At 48.4% G+C, this 22,571-nt stretch overlaps 2 protein-coding genes and 1 long non-coding RNA gene across 15 annotated transcripts in view; 2 read left to right on the top strand and 1 right to left on the bottom strand.

The window, feature by feature from the left end:
- The window catches only part of PCNT (pericentrin), a 161,576-nt gene extending 155,740 nt beyond the window's left edge, over positions 1-5,836 (top strand). For all 4 annotated transcript variants that reach the window (XM_008267246.4, XM_008267245.4, XM_070071719.1 and 1 more), the window contains 5 exons: positions 441-673; positions 2,952-3,028; positions 3,905-4,049; positions 4,808-4,935; positions 5,379-5,836. In XM_008267246.4, coding sequence (XP_008265468.2) covers positions 441-673; positions 2,952-3,028; positions 3,905-4,049; positions 4,808-4,935; positions 5,379-5,422 — 627 coding nt within the window. In that variant the 3' untranslated portion in view covers positions 5,423-5,836. The remainder of the gene's footprint in view (positions 1-440; positions 674-2,951; positions 3,029-3,904; positions 4,050-4,807; positions 4,936-5,378) is intronic.
- Positions 5,837-12,088: 6,252 nt separating this feature from the next.
- LOC103350648 (uncharacterized) lies at positions 12,089-18,220 on the bottom strand. Its single transcript, XR_007924787.2, has 2 exons — positions 17,664-18,220; positions 12,089-12,453 (listed from the first exon to the last, which is right to left on the bottom strand). It is a non-coding gene; the product is annotated as an uncharacterized lncRNA (long non-coding RNA).
- A 203-nt stretch (positions 18,221-18,423) lies between these two features.
- Positions 18,424-22,571, top strand: part of DIP2A (disco interacting protein 2 homolog A) — a 112,818-nt gene continuing 108,670 nt past the window's right edge. For 7 of the 10 annotated variants that reach the window (XM_070071724.1, XM_070071723.1, XM_051859511.2 and 4 more), the window contains exon 1: positions 18,510-18,747. In XM_070071724.1, the coding sequence (XP_069927825.1) occupies positions 18,657-18,747 (91 nt within the window). In that variant the 5' untranslated portion in view covers positions 18,510-18,656. Of the gene's footprint in view, positions 18,748-22,571 lie in introns of all 10 variants that reach the window. The other 3 variants (XM_051859509.2, XM_051859506.2, XM_051859505.2) reach the window with 2 other exon arrangements.

Below are 22,571 nucleotides of genomic sequence, written 5' to 3'. Positions count from 1 at the left end.
CCCTGCTACCTCCACCATGACATCCCCGGGCCCTGGGGTGCGATCTCAGCCATCCCACCTGGTTAGGACCTTACGTGGGTAGAGCCCAGGAACCCCCCTGGGCTCCTTTGAAGCTGGTGTGGAGAAGAGGCTTGTGCTTCTACAGTCTGGTTAACAACTCTTTTTAATATACAAAGTATTTTTGCAGTTGTAAAGTTACATCAGCTTAAGAATATGTTTGATTTGGCTGGAGAAAACGGTTTTCATTTTGGAACATCAAAATTGAAAGTTCCCATTTCAGTGCATGGTGGTTCCTGGCTGCAGATGCTTCTGTGCATACACTGAGGAGCAGACCGTGGGTTTGTGGGAAGAGCAGCTAAGGAATGTACCCTGCGAGGCTGGCCTGCAAGATGTCCTTGTTTCCTGTGGATTCAGTTTCGTTGTTTTCTTTTTTCTTTTAGATGGAAAAATTATACCTGCATTATTTGAGAGCAGAGAGCTTTAGAAAAGCCCTGATCTATCAGAAGAAGTATCTGTTGCTGTTGATTGGTGGATTCCAGGATTCTGAACAAGAAACCCTCTCCATGATTGCACACCTGGGGGTGTTTCCCTCCAAGGCAGATAAGAAAGCAAGTGCATCTCGCCCCTTCACGAAGTTCCGCACTGCTGTCAGGGTAGTCATCGCCATATCACGGTAAATGCCCACAGCCAATCCAGCAGGTGGCCCATTTAGGGTTCCTAGGTGATTTTATTCCTGAAGCTGCGAGATTTCCTGTTTTGATGTGAATGGCACTTGTGGCCCTAAAGGGTGATGCCACTTGTCTTCACGAAGTTATGTTGTACCAAACTGTCACCTAAAACTAAAAGATTTTGTTACAAAGGAATGTCTTGTCCCATGACAGCTTTCATGCCAGGAATCTTTGTGACAACAGATACATCAATTCAGGTGTAAAACTGCATTTCATTTTGTAAATTCCAGTTTGCTAATATTTTAGTCAGACTTGTGTTATGTGCATTAAATGCATGACTCATCGATGGGGGTGGTCTGGAGCGCATGCGTGTGGCGGCCATGCTGTCCTCACACTGTTCTGCAGCACTCTGGGACCTGACCTGCCACCGTGGTCTGGCACACCCAGATCCACCTCCATGTCTTTCCTGAGAAGGCACCCTTGGCTTCCCAGCCATTATTTGCCCAGAGTTGTCATTCTGGAGCAGGAATGTGCTCTCTGGTGCTATTGGGAATTTCAGAATTCACAGTGATGAAAGTTAATTTTATCAAATGCTTTTTCTTTTTACAGATTTATTTATTTATTTGAAAGTCAGGGTTACACAGAGAGAGGAGAGGCAGAGAGACAGAGGTCTTTTCATATGCTGGTTTACTCTCCAGTTGGCCACAATGGCTGGAGCTGCACTGATCTGAAGCCAGGAGCCAGCTGCTTCTTCTTCCTTTTTTTTTTTTTTTTTTTTTTAAGATTTATTTATTTATTTGAAAGTCAGAGTTACACAGAGAGAGAAGGAGAGGCAGAAAGAGAGAGGTCTTCCATCTGCTGGTTCACACCTCAGTTGGCCACAACAGCCAGAGCTGTGCTGATCCAAAGCCAGGAACCAGGAGCTTCTTCCAGGTCTCCCATGTAGGTGCAGGGGCCCAAGGACTTGGGCTATCTTCTACTGCTTTCTCAGGCCATAGCAGAGAGCTGGATCAGAAGTGGAGCAGCTGGGACTCGAACCTGCGCCCATATGGGATGCCGGCACTGCAGGTAGTGGCTTTACCTGCTATGCCACAGCACTGGCCCCAGGAGCTGGTCTACGTGGGTGCAGAGGCCCAAGGACTTGGGCCGTCTTCTACTGCTTTACCAGGCCATAGCAGAGAGCTAGATTGGAAGTGGAGCAGCCAGGACTCGAACTGGTGCCCGTATGGGACGCCAGCACTGTAGGCGGCGGCCTTACCTGCTATACCACAGTGCTGGCCCCTATCATATACTTTTAAAATCGACTGAATCTTGTGTTCTGTTTTGGTTTTTAAGATTTATTTAGTTATTTGAGAGTTACAGAGAGTTGGGAAGAGACAAGAGGTCTTCTGTCCGCTGGTTCACTCTCCAAATGGTCATAGTGATCAGGGTTGGGCCAGGCCAAAGCTAGGAGCCAGGAGCCATATCCAGTCTTCCCCAGATGTGGCAGGGGCCCAAACACTTAGGCCATCTTCCACTGCTTTCCCCAGGCCGTTACAGGGAGCCGGATTGGAAGTGGAACACCTAAATGGGATGCTGGTGTTCCAGGCAGTGGCTTTACCAGCAATGCCATATTGCCGGCCCCTAAAATTTGCGGAATTTTGGAAAATGTTAGTCCTGCTAAGGACTGTGCAACTGTGTCTGCGCCCTGGTGCTCAGCTGTGCCTCCCCAAGGCTCTGCTCAGCCCCGTCTGAGCACTGTGCAGAGTAGGCTGCTTGGGCACTCTTGTCCTGTTGTCCGGCCCAGTGTCCCAGGCAGAAGGTGGTGATAGGAGACACCCCTGGGCTCCTGTGTTCTCAGCCTTCCCCAGCCTCAGTGCACTCTGTTCCCTCACGTCTCTGTCTGGAGCCTCTCAGGTGATGGGATGGAGACAGTCATGAAAACCAGGAGTGAGCAGCATGTCATTCTCGTGCACTTGGGTGCTTGATTTGAGCCTGAATGTGATGGGTCTGGCTGTGTCATGTGGGAGTCTGGGAAAGGCAAGGAGGGGTGGTCTGCGGTGGGGTCATAGGTGCAGCAGTGAGGGCTCCGTCAGGTGGTACTAAGACATGGGAGCATAGAGAGCTCTCCAGGGGAGCCCCTGACTCCTCAGCCTGTTGACAGCCCCGATGGTCATGGCTCATTGTGCCTCACTGGGCAGCAACGTCCAATCATGCTGGTTTAGTCATGTTGGCATTTTAACTGCTCCTTTCATTCTTGCTTTACTCTGGTTCTAAGTAAGTTTTGTCTCCTTTTTTTTATAGATTACGTTTTTTGGTTAAGAAATGGCAAGAAGTAGATCGGAAAGGAACCCTGACCCAAGGCAAAGCTCCCCGCCCAGGTGTGACTTGGCTGCCCTCAAACAGCTGTGATCCTCAGAGCTTTTCCGCAAAGATCTTGGTCGTTCTCATATTCAGTGGAAATGGCATGAACAATAGAGCATTGGTGAATTCATGTAATGCAGTTGTCACAGACAGGATGAACAAGCACAGAAAGTTACCATCTCTTAGTAGAAATGGCCCAGAGGAGCCTATTAATGATTGACAGAATCAAAATGCTAAATGTATTTTTTTCATAATTAGTGTTTAATACAATGGCCTTTGTTATTTTCCAGCATCGGCTAAAGTTCCACATCACACTGATGCATCTGTCCCTCAGAATGCCATTGCTTCTGGGGCTTAGCCACATCTTGTCTCTGAAGTTCTCTGCCGCTGCTCCCACACGCAGAGTGCACAGCCAGCCACACTGTTAAAGGCAGAGGAGCGGACTGCACACTGGGATATTCAGATGGGCCCTTGTCCATTCTCTAGGGTGACAGCCATGACAGTCCTTCCCACTTGGCACAGAACACCGGAGTGGTCACCTGTCTCCCCGGGCGACCTGGGCCACTGCTGGCGGCCTTGGTGCTGGCCTTTACTGGTGGTACCACATCCATTCAGGCCATTCAGAAAGTCTGCCCCTCTGTGCCCCTTCTGGGTGCCTCCTCAGCAGTGGCCTGCCCATGTGGGTGCAAGGGGCCAAGGTCAGCCTCACAAGCGTTCTAAGTAGGTGGTCAAAGTCAGGTTCCTCCAAAGCTTTTGAAAATATAATAACAGAACTTGGATACTTTAAAATGTTTGAAGTTGATTTGCAGACTTCTAAACGCTCATCATTTAAACTTTTTAATTGATTCATTTCGTTTCATAATCCTTTTGTCATTAAATAATTCTGGGAGAAGGACGCCGAATGTCACGGCAGCAGCAGCGGCACTTTCCACCTGAAACCAGAGAGTCCTCTCCACCCCAGAACACGTCTTCAGGCCCCACTGGAGACACTGCTCGAGGCCCTGGACCTGCGGCAGCCCCTCCAGGCAGGAGGGAGAGGTAGTTGTGATGTTTCACTCTGCGAGTGACTGCCCGCCACTCTGTGCTGTTCCTCAGAGAGCTGTATTGAAAAGTTCGGGGCTAGCCAGGCCCAGGGCAAGTAAGCGTGGTTCCTTGGAGGACCCTAGAAGTGCAGCTCTGGTCAGGGAGGTCATGGGGTTGTCTGGTGGCTGTGGTGCCACAGAACATGGTGTGGGTTGCTCAGGGCCCCCTTCACATGTGATGGTGTGTGGGTGAGGAAGGCATCTTCCCCCCTGCCCTTGAGAGACCAGAAAGTTCCTCAGGTGGGAAGTGGAAAATGACACCGTTCCTGGGCTTAGTGGAAAACTTGGAGGAAGGATAGCTGCGCGAGGCTTGGGTGGTTGTGGGGTTTACCCTAGAGAAAAAGAAACTTTGGGAAGGTCAGAGAAGGCAATTAGGTGGTTGGGCTGCCCCTCAGACAGGTTTGGGTCTGGGGGGCACTGGTGTGTAGTCCAGTTTGGGTAATAGATGGGCACTAGAAGACTTAGAGGTGAAGTGCTATACAAGAATTTCTATACATTTTAACCCTGAGACATGATACAGAAGTTGGTTTTTAAAGCACTATGTAGCATTTTTAAAAAATCTTTGCTTTTTTTCTTATGGTGACAGCCCTGCACTTGACCCAATTCCTGCATGTCTAGTCAGCAGGCCTGTGGCTCTCACCATGGTACAATCTGTTAAGTGCACCCCTCTCTCTCTCTTTTTTTTTTTTTCTTGGTATGATGCTTTGTTTGAAGATCTACTCCATCTCCAAATTCAAGATTAGAAAGATCCCTGACTGCTTCTCAAGACCCAGAACATTCCTTGACAGAATATATTCACCATTTAGAAATGATCCAGCGAAGGCTGGAGGGAGTCCAACCAGGTAACCCAAGTCCTCTACAGTAGCTGATTGTGGAAGTTTGAAATAGTGGATGAAGGATTGCAGGTGTTCAGCTTAGTAATTCTAATTTCAATTTTAATAATCAAATGTCACTAATGATATTAGAATAAAGAACCTAAGTGAACACACTCACAGGAATGTGAGCCAGGTGTACTCTGCGATCAGAGCTGGGATCCCTCTCACTCGAGTACCAGCTGAACTCTCTTGCCTTCCTCTCCCACTGACAAGGACAGAAACATGTTTTGGCCAGGATATAACTGACTCAAGGTTTCTTAAGCAGTATAATTCAATTACAATATGTTTTAATTGCATTTTACCAAAATTTAGATGAATTCAGTGAAATTTTTTAAAATTATGAAATTCTTCTTAAAAGAGATGTGAAGCTTTTTATAACAAACTGCTATTTCATATTTATTCATATTTAGATTCTACTTCAAAGAAATCCTGCCGCCAGAAGATTAAACAATGAATAAACTCCTGTGGCTCTTACCTGTGACAGTTCTATTTGAGGCAAAGATTATTTTCTTTCCTAAGAAGAGCTTAGGATGTGGCATAGGGCACTCGTCACATATTTGTGGTGCTAGCCCCTGAGAGCCACTATGTGGCCCCACACTGTTGCACTGCTGAAATGCCCAGTGGAGCATTTTCTGTCATCTCGTACCTCTGGTTCTGTGCATCAGGAGGTAACCAGTGCTCCTGTGGTGATAGGCGCGCAGTGTTCTGTGCATGCTGGTGGAGCTACCCCTCTTGCCTTCAAAAAGGGTAAGCGGAAAAAGGCTTCCTGTTGTTTATTAAAGTGTATAGATGGGAAGTTTGTTTAAAAATGAAAACACACACACACAAAAGAAGGAATAAAATTGAAGCACTGTTTTATTTGTGAATAGCCCATGTGTTGTATTTGTGTTTTGTTTCCTTTTAGTTTCTTCTAGTTTGCTTTTCTCACTGGCAAAAAAACCAAACCAAAACAAAAAACACAAAATCAAAAAACAAAAAACAAAAACAGAAACCCATAGAATTTATGTTAAACGGCCCTAAGTTAAGAATTTTCACTGTAACTTGAATCATTCTTAGTAAAGACAAATGGCCACTTGCCTGTCGTTTAATTTTACTTGGTTGTGGTTTTATTTTTGTGAGATGCTGCCATTACTTACGTACCTCTCAGAACTACTATCTTGTTTTTCTTCACGCTCACTTAACACCATTCCCCTAACCCCAAACCTGAGCTCCAGACAAACTTCATTTACCCAAAACTGCTCTGCAAGTGTAAGTATTTCAGTGTTTCTTTAGGACCTGAGCTTAGGCTTTAATGTAAAACAACTGTCTGCAGATCATTACTTTACCATTTTGGCAACAGGTTTTCCCGTCCCCCGTCAGCACTGATGCAGCCACATGAGAAGGTCACTGTGCACAGCTCTTCATCCTTTCCCAGGAGCTGCCGTCCTGCTCTGGAGCCGGAGTGGGACCCAAGAACTAGATCTGGAAAGGGCCCAGTGGAGGTGACCATAATAACAACTGCTACCATGGATGGCAATAAAGAGAAAGAAGGACTCTCTCTGCCTTTTAATGCAGGAGAGGTGGGCCCTCTTTCATGGTGAGGAAAAATTCTTTACAGAAGATCACCAGCTAGTTGATATAGAGAGAATGACATAATTGGGGAACCAGCCTTTTGCAGCCACAGTGAAGTAAGCATTTCAGGTTAGGCTCATCCATAATACTAGCACCAAGGTGAAATTTCACTTTTTTTTTTTTTTTTTTTTTTTTTTAGATTTATTTGAAAGAGTTACAGGGGGCCGGCACTGTGGCGTAATGGGTGAAGCCACCGCCTGCAGTACTGGCATCCCGTATGAGCGCTGGTTCGAGTCTGGGCCGCTCTGCTTCCTATCCACCTCTGCTATGGCCTGGGAAAGCAGTGAAAAATGCCCCAGTCCTTGGGCCCCTGCACCCGTGTGGGAGACCTGGAAGAAGCACCTGGCTCTTGGCTTTGGATTGGCGCAACTGTAGCCGTTGCGGCCATCTGGGGAGTGAACCAGTGGATGGAAGACCTCTCTTTGCCTCTCTTCTCTGTGTAACTCTGACCTTCAGATAAATAGGAAAGGAAAGTAGAGGGGAGGGGAGGGGAGGGGAGGGGAGAAAGAGTTACAGACTGAGAAGGAAACACAGAGAGAGGAGAGATCTTCCATCCACTGGTTCACTCCCCAAATGGCCAAAACAGCCAGAGCTGGGTCAGGCTGAAGCCAGGAGCCAGGAGCTTCCTCCAAGTCTCCCATGTGGGTGCAGGGGCTCAAGGACCTGGGCCATCCTCCACTGTTTTTCCAGGCCATTATCAGGGAGCTGGATCAGAAGTGGCGTAGCTGGGTCTCTTACTGGTGCTCATACGGGATGCTGGCACCATAGATGGCGGCTTTACCTTTACGGTGCCAGCCTCAGACTCTTGAGTTTTACAATGCAGAGATCTAGCCATCCATATCTTAACTGTGTGTCAAACTAACTGCAGCTCAGAACCTGCCTCCTGCTGAGGTCCATGAGGTGCAGCAGCACCTGCGGGGCACTCTTGCCCAGTGCTTCCCTCAAGCATGACCAAGGCCTTCACTCTCGCCTCCAGTTTATAGGTGAACAAAGAAGGGCCAGTGACAACAAGTAACTGGCTCAGCGTCATCCAATAGATGGTGTCAGCAAAAACAAGGTGCACAGCCTAGTCCAGGTCAGAGGAGACCAAGGTGCAGGAAGTGTGGGGCACACTTGATTGGTTTCTAAACTGGACGAAGGCCAGCTGCTGTAAAGACATTGTATGTACAAGTAGGTAAATATAATCTGTACTGGATAGCAGATTTTAGAGGAACTATAGTTAATTTTCTTGGATGTGATAATGGTTGTGTAAGAGGGTATGTTTTTCTTAGGTTTCTGTGCTGAATGATTTAAGGATGGAGCCAAAACATATACAACTTGCTTTGAAATGGTTCAGTTAAAAAAGTTATATGGACACCTTTGTAAAAATGTATACATATACACAGACTAATATGGCAAAATCTTTAAAAACATTAAATCTAGTTAGCATGTGGTTATTGGAAAGTTTTTATAAATGATGGATTTGAAAAGTACATTATGATCAGCTAATGTCTGACCCTGAAATGCCTTAATGAAACAGAGTATTGTGTCAGAGTCCAGGCTGGAAAACAGAAACCATTTGAGATGGTGCAACAGAAAGGTTTGGTTACTTACTGTGTTAGTGTTTTGTCGCTGTAACAAATACCTGAGATAAGTTACTCATGAAGGAAGCAGCAGCTCCCAGTGTGCAGTTGGGCAGCCTCACTCATAGGTCTGGCTTCTGATGAGGCTGGAGGATGGCAATGGCCGAGCTCATGCAGAGAAAAACTGCCCAGTGAGCAAGGAAGCAGAGAAAGAGGCTTGGCTCACCTCAGTGTTCACAACCAACCCTCTCTCAACAGCATATCCCCAGTGACCATAGGGACTTCCTACCTCCTGGATAACTTAACTGGATCAAGTCCATCTTTGTAGTACCTACTGCCAACCACAACTTTGGGGTTTAAGTGCATGAGTTCAGGAGAAAAGCCCATTCAGACTCTAGCAGTTCCTCTGACACTGGGAGACCTGCAACACGAGATAGCACACAAACTATTGCCATGGGTGGCAGCAGCTACAAGATGTCCCCTGGGACTGAAGGAACCATGATGTTGTTGCTGGGACTCCTTTGAGGAGGCCAGTGCCCCTCTGATGGGAGCTGAACCCACAGAGAAAATGCATCGGCTACCAGAGAGGCTGCCTGTGGCAGAGTGACAAGGAGCAAAATGCACATCTTTTCCCATTTGCCATCCCATTCCCTAAAACTAGGGAAAGGAGCCTCGGGGATAGGTTCCTGGCAAAAGTCAGCTTCCTTATTTTTCAGGGGAAGAACTGGCAAGAAGCAGCTTGAAAGCACACAGGCAGATGAGCAGCCTCATCTACCCTTGGTTCCTCTCAGTGTTTGTTCTCACCTTTCTACCCATGTTCATTATGAAGACCACACCTACCTCCCACAAAGCCAGTGTTCCCAAGATGCTCTGATCTTTTCTCTAAGGCTCATAAGTTGCCATCATCACAACAGGCTAGGCTCTCCAGGAGCTAGACTTTACCTTTGGGACTGGGTCAGCTCCTGGTGATTTGGTCATCTATGAACTAGTCAGTAAAGTTAATGTACCACTCGGGTCATACAAAACAGGGGAGGAGGGGAAAGAAGAAATTGTTCAATGCAAACACTGAATTGAAAAATGCTGGTATTTATTTATGGAACTAGTGACAGGGTTCTCACTGGTATTGACTGGCTCTTGCTTCCATCACCTGAACCTTGTTTTCTGATCCCAAACCAGCAATATCACTGGTCAGATGACCTAATCCACCTTCTGGCAAGATTTGAGGCCTTAATGTCCTGCCTTTAGAGGACTTCCTTTTTGCTTGTTCTACAATCAAAGCAGAAAGTAGTAAGGACCAAGAGGTGCCCAGTGAAGACACCAGACACAGATACAAGTTTCCTGTCCCCAGTATGTACCAGCCGCTCACTTTCCTCTTGGAACTTGGCATCAACAGCACTAACTAGTGCAGTTACTCTATTCCTGTTTGTTAGTTCAGGCAGGAGTCTGAACTATGAGTTCAGTGGGGGCCATTGTGTCCTATCTGATGGATGCATTACTTGTACGGGGCCACAGAGCACAAAGTAATAGGAAAGGAAGCAAGAATTCCTTCAGGACTTACTTGACGTAACAGTAAGAGCTGTCTTAGTCTGTTTTCTGTTGCCAGTGACTATGCCACAGATTGGGTGAGTTGTGAAGAGTTTCAGGGGTGGGTGTTTGACCTATCAGTTAAGACACCATTTGGTACATCTGTGCCCCATATCAGAAAGCCTGGGTTCAAGTTCCCAGCTTCCTGATAATGCAAAGCCTGGGAGGCAGCAAGTGATGCTTCAAGTATTTGAGTCCTTGACACCCACATGGGAGACCCAGATTTGAGTTCTCAGCTCTTGGCTTTGCTCTGTCCTAGCACCAGCTGTTGCTGGCATTTGGGGAGTGAGCCAACTGATGAGAAATCTGTGTGTCTCTCTTTGCCTTTCAGATAAATGGGGTGGGGGTGGGGGGGACCAGGAGGTTTACTTTGGTTCATGGCTCTGACCCAGGGTTGAGAAACTGCCTCTGGTTGTGGCCATCTTGCTGGCATCGTCCTAAGGTGGTGCAGGGCATCACTTGGCAAGAGACAGGGAATGTGTTCTCTTTTTATGAAGCCATCATGACTCAGTCATGGGGGGGATACACTTATCTAATTCTAATCCTTTCTGAAAAGCCTCATCTCTCAACACCACAGTTGGGTTAAGTTCTCTGAATACCTTACGATGGGGATTAATCTCCACCATGAGTTCTAGAGGGGACAGACCATAGAAGGAGCCATTCCTTCTTAGCTCTTAGGTTCTCAAGCCAGCAGATTCTGGCTGTGAGAGGAATGGCATTCCGTACTGATGGTACATTAATCTGGCAGGCTAACAGCCTTCAGTGGGCCTTTCCAACATGCTTGGGTAAGCTACTTCTGAGTGATGGGGTACTCCATGGTCATAATCCTGTGTCACACTTGGCTGTGAGAGTTTTCTGGTTAGAAGCAGTTATGGAGAATAAGGAATTTGGAAAGCCTGCAAATGAGTTTGAGGCAGGAAAAGTACATTCACACTAGGACAAGAATGGATGGATGCTGGGGGATAGCACAGCTGGTCTTTGCCTGGTCTGCTTGAGTCTCGCCTCATGTTGTTTCCCAGCATATTCTCTAAAACCATCTTGGTGTCTTACAGTTAAATTCTGGCACTACTCAGAGATAGCATGGACTCCACAAGTTAAGGACAAAGTCCTTCAATTCTTAATGCTCTGAGTTGAGTACTCAGTCCCACAAGATTACTCCCACTTCAAGCATCAGACACAAGTGGAAGGACCCCAGACTACCCACGGTTCTGTGCAACCAATTACAAATTTGTAGTAGTCAACCCCCCTTCCTGCCTGGCACCCATTCTTTGTGCCACTGGATCTGAGAGTTTGCTAGAATGCCTCAAAGTGCTATACTTGGGATTACTGGTTTATTATAAAGGATACAACTCAGGAACAGCCACATGGAAGCAGTGTGTAGGACAGGTGTTGAGGGAACCCTCCCCGCACATCGGTGTGTTCACTGACCCTGAAGCTCCCAAAACCTCATTGTGTTAGATTTTATTGAGGCTTCATTACATGGTTGTGATTGAGCATATTATTGGTCATATGACTGAACTCTTGTCTCCAGCCCCTTCCCTCTTCAGAGGTTTGGGGCTGCTGCTCCAAGTCCCAACTCATTCTGAAGGGTTGGGACTATGAGTCACTTCACAAGCACAAACTTGGGGTGGGGGGTCACAAGGGGCAGCTCTCTGCTGTGGCCCGGGAGTGCAGTGGAGGATGGCCCAAGTGCTTGGGCCCTGCACCCCATGGGAGACCAGGAGAAGCACCTGGCTCCTGCCTTTGGATCAGCGCAGTGCACCGGCCGCAGCGTGCCGGCCATGGCGGCCATTGGAGGGTGAACCAACGGCAAAGGAAGACCTTTCTCTCTCTGTCTCTCTCTCTGAAAGATCCTATTGTTTCGGAAGTCCTGACAACGTACCTTGTAAATCTCCCCCTTGAAACCTGCCTGAAACCCCACATTGCATTATTCCCTGCCGTTCTCATAACTACTAGGCCATGTGGCCCAGGCAGTAGGACAGCTGGCATCACAGTCTGGAAGTACTGCTGAGATTTTTCCTGTCTGGGCTCTTTTTAGATCTGACAGTCTCCCAGATCCCCCAGTATTGGGGCCAGAACAGTATTTCCAGGTGTGGAATATGTTGCTTCCAGCACTTGTAGCAAGAACCAGCTCAGGAACTATTGCTTTCTTAATGGTAGGAGGTTCAAGATACAATTCTTTTACTTTTGGAAGGGATTTCCTAGAGCACACTTGATCACTGAACCTCTAAAAATATTAGGATGCAGCAAGCCCTTGAATTTCTGTGGTTTATCTCCTACTCTGGAGCAGCTATATGTGTATCACCAGTATTATCACCAGCGTCTTCTCTACCTCTTGCTCACTGATGGAAAGGAATAACGTGTTATTCTCCAGGTTGTCTTTTTATTTATTTGACAGATAGAGTTACAGACAGAGAGAGAGACAGAGAGAAAGGTCTTCCTTCTGTTGGTTCACCCCCCCAAATGGCTGCCATGGCCGGAGCTATGCCGATCCGAAGCCAGGAGCCAGGTGCCCCCTCTTGTTCTCCCACGCGGGTGCAGGCGCCCAAGCACTTGGGCCATCCTCCACTGCTTTCCCGGGCCACAGCAGATAGCTGGACTGGAAGAGGAGAAACCAGGACTGGAACCCGGTGCCCATATGGGATTCTGGCGCCACAGGTGGAGGATTAGCCAAATGAGCACGGCGCCGGCCCCATCCAGGTTGTCTTAAGTGATCAAGATCTCTGGACTGTGAGAGAGAACAAGAGAGGTAACAGAACCATCAGGCAAAACTGTATTTTTGTTCCATGTGAATGTTTCTGGTCTTCTTTTCTGATAGACATAAAAGAACACATCCACTAGGCCAACAGCCAGTCTGTCACAGAGGCTGCTACCTGTGATTCTTGGTGGTCTGCAATTATGTACCTCAAACAACTGACAGCAAAGCAGAGGAGGTTGTCACGCTGGTGAATCAAATGTTTGAGATCAACCCCTTATATCCTCTATGTCCTTAGAAATGGCAGTATCTTGGGGCCATTGCTGTGGCATAGAGGGTAAAGCTGCCTACTGCAGTGCTGGCATCCCATATGGGCACTGGTTTGAGTTCCAGCTGCTCCACTTCCGATCCAGCTCCCTGCTAATGCACTTGGGAAAGCAGAAGATGGCTCAAATGCTTGGGCCCCTGCACCCATGTGGGAAGAAGTGCCTGGCTCCTGGCTTTGGACAGGCCCAGCTCCAGCCATTGTGGCCATTTGGGGAGTGAACCAGCAGATGGAAGATCTTTCTGCCTATCCTTCTCTGTGTGATTCTTTCAAGTAAATAAATAAATCTTAAAAAAAGTGGCACATATCTTCCCACTCACAGATATGATACTGTTTTTTAATCTCAGTAAGGGATGAGGCCATTTCAGGGTTCCATTTGGCCTTTCCCATTGTATCTGTTAACTCCAATGTGAATGTTAACTGTCAGTTGTTTCAATACCAACTGTTCACTTGGTGTCTGGGGAAGAAACTGCCAAGTTGTCCTACCAGGTTCTAGCCACTATATGCAGCAACTGTAATAGGGAATGATGAGTCAGGTGTCTGGATACCAAAGTTCAAACCCTGTGTCCAACCATCTTCAAAGTGTTTGGCTAATTACTTTTCCATGTTAGGAGAACTTTGTAAACTGGGATGCTGCAGGCCCTCTGTGGTATCTGGCTATCTCTTCAGTAAAGTTTCCATTTCTGAAAACTGGCTCACATCCAGAAACTAAGGCTTGAAAGCCTAGCATTTTGTTTTTTATTAATTTTTTTTTTGACAGGTAGAGTTAGAGAGAGAAAGATAGAGAGAAAGGTCTTCCTTCCGTTGGTTCACCCCCCAAATGGTTACTACGGCCGGTGCGCTGCGCCGATCCGAAGCTAGGAGCCAGGTGCTTCCTCCTGGTCTCCCATGCGGGTGCAGGGCCCAAGGACCTGGGCCATCGTCCACTGCCTTCCCGGGCCACAGCAGAGCTGGACTGGAAGAGGAGCAACCTGGACTGGAACTTGGGGGTGCTGGCGCCGCAGTTGGAGGATTAGCCAAGTCAGCTGCAGCACTGGCCTGTTTTATTAACTTTTAACTCATCTCAATTGTCTTAATTAATCCATCCTTGATTTTTTTTTTTCCCCAGCAGTACCCTTCTTAGCTTTCCATCTGTTTTGCCTCAAGGGGATGATGTTTATTAACCATTTGTGTAACTCCCTAAAGGTGTCTCCCTTGGCTGTCACTCAGACCTTGCTGGCCATTATAATTGTGGTCCTTTATCAGGTAGGTGCTCCCTTGGCACTTTTGTTTTAAGATCCCAGCATACTCATCACTGTCACTCAGCCAAGTTCTGGAACAACTTTTCCTGGTGGTGTTTTTGCCTAAAGGTGAGCCATCAGGGCCCCTTTCATCAGCCTATGTCTGATAACCTTTTAAAATGTTATTTATGTCTTCATGCAGAACATAATAACCTGGTAGGTCTTCTGGAAGCATGGAGTATATAACTTTAAGTATGCTCACATCCCTGAGCTTTTTACTCCCTTCCACTACTGTCTGCCACAGAATTTTTTTTTTTTATTTATTTATTTTTTTTTTGACAGGCAGAGTGGACACTGAGAGACAGAGAGAAAGGTCTTCCTTTGCCGTTGGTTCACCCTCCAATGGCCGCTGCGGCTGGCGTGCTGCAGCCAGTGCACCACGCTGATCTGAAGGCAGGAGCCAGGTGTTTCTCCTGGTCTCCCATGCGGGTACAGGGCCCAAGGACTTGGGCCATCCTCCACTGCACTCCCTGGCCACAGCAGAGAGCTGGACAGAAAGAGGAGCGACCGGGACTAGAACCTGGTGTGCTGGTGCCACAGGCAGAGGATTAGCCTATTGAGCCGCAGTGCTGGCCTGCCACAGAAATTTGACCATTTAAACTTTGCATACCATGGCCCATAGCCATGGTGTTTTAAAAATACATCTGTACATTCTTGCAACACTCTTAACTTTAGAAATTGGAACTTAATTTTTCTCCCCTTGAATACAGGTGATCTGATGACTAATTTATTTTTAATGATTTGATTATTTATTTGAAAGGTAGAGTTACAAAGAGAGGGAGAGAGAAAGGTTGGTCTTCCATCCACATGTTCACTCCCCAAATGGCCAGAGCTGGGCAGATCTGAAGCCAGGAGCCAGGACCTTCTTCATAGTCTCCCACATGGGTACAGGGGGCCCTTAAAGACCTGGGCCATCTTTGACTGCTTTCCCAGGTGCACTAGCAGGGAGCTAGATTGGAAGTGGAGCAGCCGGGACTTGAGAACCAGCACCCATGTAGGATGCTAGCGCTGCAGGTGGAGGCTTAACCTTCTGTACCACAGTGCTGGGCCTTGATGGCTAATTTCTAACAAATAGGAAGTGCAAGAAGTGATGCTGTCTGATACGAGTCTAGTTCAAACAAAGGACAAGGCTTTTTCCCCCTCTGTCTTTGGATTGTGCTTGCAATCCAGCCTTCATAATGTGAGGAAGCCGAGGCTGCAGGGAACAGCCGTGGGTGAGTATGCTGCCTGACATACCCATCTGGGCTCCAGTAGCAACTGTCAGTGGGTAAATGGACCCTCACAGTACTCCAGCCTGTCAGTGGGAAAATGGACCCTCATAGTACTCCAGCCTCCAGGGTTTAAGTTGCTCCAGATACTGTGGAAGAGAGAAGCTGCCCTCACCATACCCTAACTCAGAGTCACCACAGAGATGATTCATGTGGTACGTAATAATTTATGTCAACAGATACATCATCATCTCAGGAGCCATCCCTTCAGCAAGTCTGCAAGCATTTAAACGTTGGTCTTGGAAGCCTGCTCATATAGCAGTAAACTCTGACCCAACTTTACATTCCAGACCCTTCATCAAGCACAAGCTTTCCCAGATCTTGTGTGTATGTTGGCTGGATGTTACAGCTTGTCACGGGTTGAACTGTGTCCTCCTCCCCCACAGGGATGCTTAAGTCCCAGCCCCAGTATCTGTCAATGTGACCTCATTTCAAAGTAGGTCTTTGCAGATACCAAATTAATATGAGGTCAGTATGGTGGGCCCCAATCCAGAACATGAATGCAGACCACTGGGGTGATACATCTGTATGCCAAGGACACCAAAGATTGCCAACAAACTGTTGCACAGATTTTTTTCCTCCTGCTGAATTTTTAAAATTTTACAGCTCTTTCTCCTGTCCACAAAGATTCAGGCACATGGACAAGGCAGTGTGCGCAATGCAGAGGGAAGTTTATTAAGCCAAAGAGAAAGTTGCTGGCAGTGGTGGGAAGGGCCCCAGAATGGGGTAGGTGAGGAAGTCCTGTCTAGGGGTTTTGATGTTTTTAAATGGGGAACTTTCCTTGATTGGTGGCTGTATATGCTAATAAGATGAAAACTTATGAGCCACTCAGGGAGCAGCTGCTAGAATCTTTTTTTTTTTTTTTTGTCATTTAGATACGCCTTACTGAGGTGAAAAAAACTTGTCCTTGTATGGAGTCAGGCAGAGGTCAGAGCCAGACTAACCCATTTTGCAAAGGGTGTGCTCAAACGTGTTCAGGGTGGAGGGGTCTTCGGCTGATGTGACCTGGTCCAGTGACTGCATTATTGTTCCTCAGGGCCCCTTGTCCCGAATCTACCAAAGCCACCAGAAGCTAGGAGGCATGGAACAGGTTCTGTGCAACAGCCCTCGGATGGAACCAGCTCTGCCAAACATCTCAATCTCAACTTTTAGCTCCCAGGACTCTTACTACTAATTTGGCAGAGCTGGCGCTGTGGCTCACTTGGCTAATCCTCTGCCTGCGGTGCCGGCATCCCATATGGGCGCTGGGTTCTAGTCCCGGTTGCTCCTCTTCCAGTCCAGCTCTCTGCTGTGGCCAAGAAGGGCAGTGGAGGATGGCCTAGGTGCTTGGGCCCCTGAACCCGCATGGGAGGCTGGGAGGAGGCACCTGGCTCCTGGCTTCCGATCAGCACAGCACTGGCCTTGGTGGCCATTTGGGGAGTGAACCAATGGAAGGAAGTCCTTTCTGTCTCTGTCTATATAACTCTAATAAATAAAAAATTAATTTGGCAAGGTGTCCAATTTTTCATATGTTGTTAATGAAGACCTAGCAAACAAACACACAGGTTTTTGGAGTAGGAAGAACTATTTCATTGTATCAAGCTGAATTATGTTAAAAAATCATATGTCTAGTGTCCAGTGGATGGAAGGAAGGGTAGTGCTAGATTAATGGAGATGGACAAGCCACATGGGCAGGTCCCAAGGCGGGGTGGGGGAGTGTCAAAACCTTTGAAAGGATCTACTAGATATCTCTAACCCACGTGTCATGGACTCAGCTTTTCACAACCAGCATGAGAATGAGTTCATCCAGGCATTTGACCAGGAGTATAACCACTTGGGGACATTAAATTCTGAGCCTGGCCTTTGTCTTGATTGTCCTGCTGTGGGACATAGGGCTTCTATGCAATTGAAGAGACTCAGCTTTCATTTTTTAATTCTTACTGATTTTCATTTTATCTGAAACAGAAAAAGATCCTCCACCTGCTGGTCCATCCCTCAAACGCCAAGCTGAAACTGGGGGCCAGAAATTCAACCCAGGTCTATGTGAATGGCAAGGACCAACTACCAGCTGCCTCCCAGTGTCCACAAACAGGAAATTGGAATCAGTAGTGGCGCTGGCCCTCAAATCCAGGCACTGATAGGGGATGCGGGCCCAGCGTCTTAACCACAGTGCCATCTTCCCCGAGACTCTTCGTTTTCAGCTGTCGCTGTTCATTGTCTTAAGAGGGTCAGCAGTGCCAAGTAAAAGCTACCCAGCCCTGTATTTTCCATATGGGGATTATTTCCATACTTGAAACGTTTTCTTATTTTGTATGCTAGTATTTCCCATTTCACTGGTTAACCCTCCTAACTGGCCACTTGTGATCCAGCCACAACCCCCGTCCTTGTTACCTGGTACACTGTGGCAGGATGGTTTTCCCTGAGGCAGACGCTGAGGTGGAGTTTGGGCTACAAGAAGTTTATCTGGTATCAACACCCGTGAACAGTAAACAGGATCTGGCGGAGGAAGCAGAGGACTACGCAGGCCGGGAAAGCTCTGGCCGGTCCCTGGGGAACCGCGAGCAAGTACTGCTTCCCACGTGGTCCCAGCGGCCCTACAGGCCTGCCCCCGGTCATGGGATGCGGACTGCCCCAGGGTACGACCTTGGGCAACGCGGCTGCGGTCGCCGCGCGCTCGCGTCCACAGACGCCTGTTCGTCCCTCGCATGTTAGCTCCACTAGGCCCCGACTGGCCTCCGGTTCCCTGCGCGGGTCTTGGCAGCTCCGCCGTCACTCGGTCACCGAGCCCCGTGTCGGGCTGTTCTGAGGAAAGAGCGGCCGGCGCGTGCTCGCTGCCCTCGCGGGAGCGCTCCGAGTCCACGCGGCAAAGCCGGCGGCGCCGCGGGGCGGGGGACAGCATGCCGACCGGCAGGCCGCCACTCCCGGACACCACGCCTCAGCCCACGGCCCTCGCCCAGCCCCGCGCAGAGCCTGCTGGGAGTGACATTTCCCCGCCTCTCCCAGTGGGCGCCCGTCGTGGGCTCTACGCGCCCTCTGGGCCAATAGAAATGGGCCTCCGGTGTTGCTGGGCGGGACGGGCAGTCCCCGCGTGCGTCCTCACGCGCTGCGCGCACGCGCTCCCTACCCGCCCCGTCCGCCGCGCACGCGCGCTCCCGGAGGGCCCGCGATTCGTCGGGGGCGCGCGGGGCGGCGGCGCGGGGGACTCGCCCGCGCTCGTGCCTGCACCCGTGCCCGCGCGACGCTCGCGGCACCCTCCCGCCTCGCCCCTGCTGCGCCGCCTCCCGCTCTCCGCGAGCCGATGCGGGGCTCCAGGCCGCCGGGAGCGACGTAGCCGCCGCCAGCGCCGCAGCCCAGCCTGGCCGCGCCGGCCGCGAGGCGCGGGCCATGGCCGACCGCGGGGGCCCGCTGGAGGCGGCGCCGCTGCCCGCCGAGCTGCGGGAGAGCCTGGCCGAGCTGGAGCTGGAGCTGTCGGAAGGTGAGCGGCCGGTCGCCCTGCTGTGAGACCCCGGCCCCTCGCCCCGCGACTCCGGTCAGGCGCCCCACCCTCTCCCCGCACCCCGCACCCCGCCCCTCACCCGGGACCGCGCGCCTCTGCCCGCCGGGGCCGCCCCGACCGGGGGCCGGGCTCTGCCGCAGCTGGCGGAGCGAACGCCGGGCTGCGGGGCCGGGCTCCCGCCCCGCAGTGTCCGCTCGGGGCCGCAGGCTGCCGCCGCCCCGCGAGGTGCGGACCCGACTCCCCAGCCCCGCCTCAGACTCGTGGCGGCTGCGCCCTCCTCGAGTGTAAGACGCGTCTCCACAGTCCGGATTTTGAGACTAAAATACCTCAATGCGGGTAAAGCTTGTCACGCCGAGGAGGAGTGGGTTCCTTTATGGAATGCTGAAAAGTTGAAAACAGAAGTCCCGGATAATTGTTTGCGAGTGAGGTGGCGTCGGCGGTGCGAGTGGCGTTCCCCGCTGGGCGGCTGTCATTGGGAAGAGGGTTTTCTCCCCGGGACCAGGGCCTCGCGTCCCTTGCAGAAGAGCATTCACGTGTTTAGTCTTGCAGTAGAGACGTGCGTGCATTCTCAGCTACTAGACCTTTCATAGTCTCATCATGTTTAAGGTTCAGATTGGTGCATTTTATTGGGGCTGGAGTTGTGCATTATTCAAACAACACCTAATAAAACTGGCGCTGGCATGTACTAACTCATGTAATCCTCTCCATCCTTAGCGACATAGATGCTGGTATGATGCTTGTTTTGTGCATAATACAACATCTACTTGTAACTTTTTGATTCAACTTTCACATTTTAAAAAATCCCGTGTTGGGGTGGGTATTCTGTTCCGTGGTCAAGTTGCTGGTTAGGACATCTGCCTCCTACATTGGCGTGCCCAGGATGCAGTCCTGGCTCCCACGCCTGATTACAGTGTCCTGCTAATGCACACCCCGGAGGCTACAGGTGCTGTCTCCTGCCCTGTGGGAGATCTGCATTGTGTCCCTGCTCTTGGCTCTTGGATTTCATCTGGGCCGCCTCCTGCTTTTGTAAATATTTGGGGAGGGAACCAGTGGATGGTCTCTCTCTCTTTCCCCCTCTTCTTATCTGTATCCCTCCCTCTTAAAAAGAAAAACAGGTTCTGTGATATATGGCACATTTTAAAAAATGGAAGTGAAATAAGAAATGTGTGCCTACGGGGATTCTTGGTGGTTAGATTCTGTTGGGAAGTTTGAAAAACTCAGTTAGGAATGGTTCTGACAGGGTCTGCTGTACTGGATTTGTTAAGGCTTTTCATTCAAGGGCAGTCACATAGATGCTGTTTAGCTTTTACACGTTTCAACTATGTTTTTGCAGATTGCTCTTAATTTCTGTTCCCATGTATCTATTATTCCCTCAATTCCTTGTTTTGCAAATTTGTTAAGTGCTTGCTTGGAGTTGACAAATTGGGTCCTTAAAGAACTTCATGATTTGTGTGACAACACAAGTATGTCAGTGTTTATGCAGTCCACTTACACTGTTGTCATTGTAGACATGGATGGGATGAATAAGTAAGTGAAGGATGTAAGATTGTGCAATACGGAGAAGAACCTGAAAAGGTAACTTAATCTGCAAAGGGGCTGAATGCTAAGGGGAAGAGCAGCAGAGTACAGCAGCAGGCAGTGAGGCCAGGGAGCTCCAGCTTCTTTCCTGGCTCCCAGACTGTCCTGACACGTTTCTTTTGGCCAAAATAGGTCAGTGATGACTTGGGCACAGCCACACTTGGCTCTGCTCCCAGGGCACTTCCACACCTTTAATGCTGGCTGCTACAGTAGATGTGGTTGTTGTTGACTTAGGCTTCCCTGGTGGACTTGGAAATGCTTAGCAGTAGAGACTATCTTGGGCAAATTTTTGGCACCTCAGTGTCTGGTATCTGGTAAATGTGAATCTTCACTGAATTATAACATCTCCAAACTTGGTTTTAGTCAGCTGCGAAAGGAGGTGAATACCAGCTATATTGGTATTCAGAGTTCTTGTAAAGATTCAGTCAGACTGTTCGAAAGTGCTTTGAAACTGCTACGGGGTTTTATTTATGTAATTCAAGGAAGAGATTCCTAATAATCATAGCCCTAAAACAAGTCATTATCATTATTTTTATATTTTGGTCCAGAAGTTGTAGAAAGTGGGACTCATCCTGGCTTCTGATTCCCCCCACCCCTATTGTCTGTAACCTTCTAAGTAGGAATAAGGTAATGTCAAATTAGGATAGCTTCGTGGCAGTCAATGTTTGTCCAAGTGTGAAACTGCTTAAAACTTTTGATTTGACACTGCAGTGGGTAGAGTAGAGGGAGGAGGAAGCTTATGACATCCTAGATGCTGCCTTCTTGGAAACTGGTAGTGAGTAATACCTGGTAATCTTGAAAATCCTGCACTGGCAGTGACTAACTGAAAGTGTCTCCCTGCCTTTATTCATAACTCAAGCCGATCTAATATCCTCCCTGGATTCTTATCATCAACTATTGCAGTGGGGCTTGATCCTCAGGAAGGGCTTTGGTTTTAGAACGTGGTGATTTCCTCCCATAGGGCAGATTTGCTGAATTTCTATCATAGAGACCCAAGAAGGAAATAAGGCAAAGTTGTGTACCTTCCTAACTTTTCTAGCTGTTTTGCCCTTTATTTAGGGATCTCTTTCAGACTAAGATGAGGATAAAGGGTGGGGCTACACGGTTAGACCTATTTCCCTAGCGTACAAAAGAATTCATGAATGTGGTTCCTGAACATGTATCAGAACGTTCATGGATGAAAGTGAGATTGTTTAGAGATATGACCTTGATTAAAAAAAATTAACTGCCAAACCTTTGTGCTTTACATATTATTTTAATAGGTTACATTGGACATACCTCACATCTGTTTGGACATACCAGTGCTGTACCATATCTTGGAGTTATTGCTACTAAACTGCTCTGGAAACATGGACAATGATGTAAGGATTGGCCTTTGTTTTAGTGGCCTGCAGTGAGTCTGGGAGGAAGTTTGTACACAATAGGTTACATTTGTCCCACTCCTGTTTATTCTGGTTAATAGGTTCATTCCATAGCTTTAAATTTAGTCTGTTTCTTACTTTCCTTCATTCTGATATTCTGATCATGCAGGGATCTCTGGATGGATGGAATCAAATGAAAAGGTATTGAAAAGCTCAGTTTATGTGTGTATTGGAAGGACCTTCTTTCACAAAGCTATTTTCATTTTTAAATTAATATCTTTAATTTCTAAAAGCTGTGATAGAACTTCTTAATTTTCAGAATGATAGCTTGAGATTGCCTACATGTCAATAAATGTTTGTTCTTCCTAAATATTTTCTGATATATTAAAAATTCTCCTTTCCAAATTCTGTCAAAGCCCAGGCCAGATATCCTCAAATTTTGAGTTTTCCCTGGTAATTAATTAATTAATTAATTTTTAAAGATTTATTTATTTATTTGAAAGTCAGAGTTACACAGAGAGAGAAGGAGAGGCAGAGAGAGAGAGAGAGAGAGAGATCTTCCACCCGCTGGTTCACTCCCCAATTGGCTGCAATGGCCGGAGCTGCGCTGATCTGAAGTCAGGAGGCAGGAGCTTCTTCCAGGTCTCCCACATGGATGCAGGGGCCCAAGGACTTGGACCATTTTCAACTGCTTTTCCAGGCCATAGCAGAGAGCTGGATTGGAACTGGAGCAGCCGGGACTTAAACCAGCGCCCATATGGGATGCCAGCACAGCAGGCAGCAGCTTCACCTACTACGTCACAGCGCTGGCCCCTGAGATAATATACTTTTAACTTGCTTTATAGTCAAAGGCTTAACTCTCCT

This window comes from Oryctolagus cuniculus, chromosome 4 (genome assembly GCF_964237555.1).
Source record: "Oryctolagus cuniculus chromosome 4, mOryCun1.1, whole genome shotgun sequence".
Taxonomy (NCBI): domain Eukaryota; kingdom Metazoa; phylum Chordata; class Mammalia; order Lagomorpha; family Leporidae; genus Oryctolagus; species Oryctolagus cuniculus.
The sequence above is the reverse complement of the archived record's forward strand: the minus strand, read 5'-3'. Positions and strand labels throughout refer to the sequence as shown.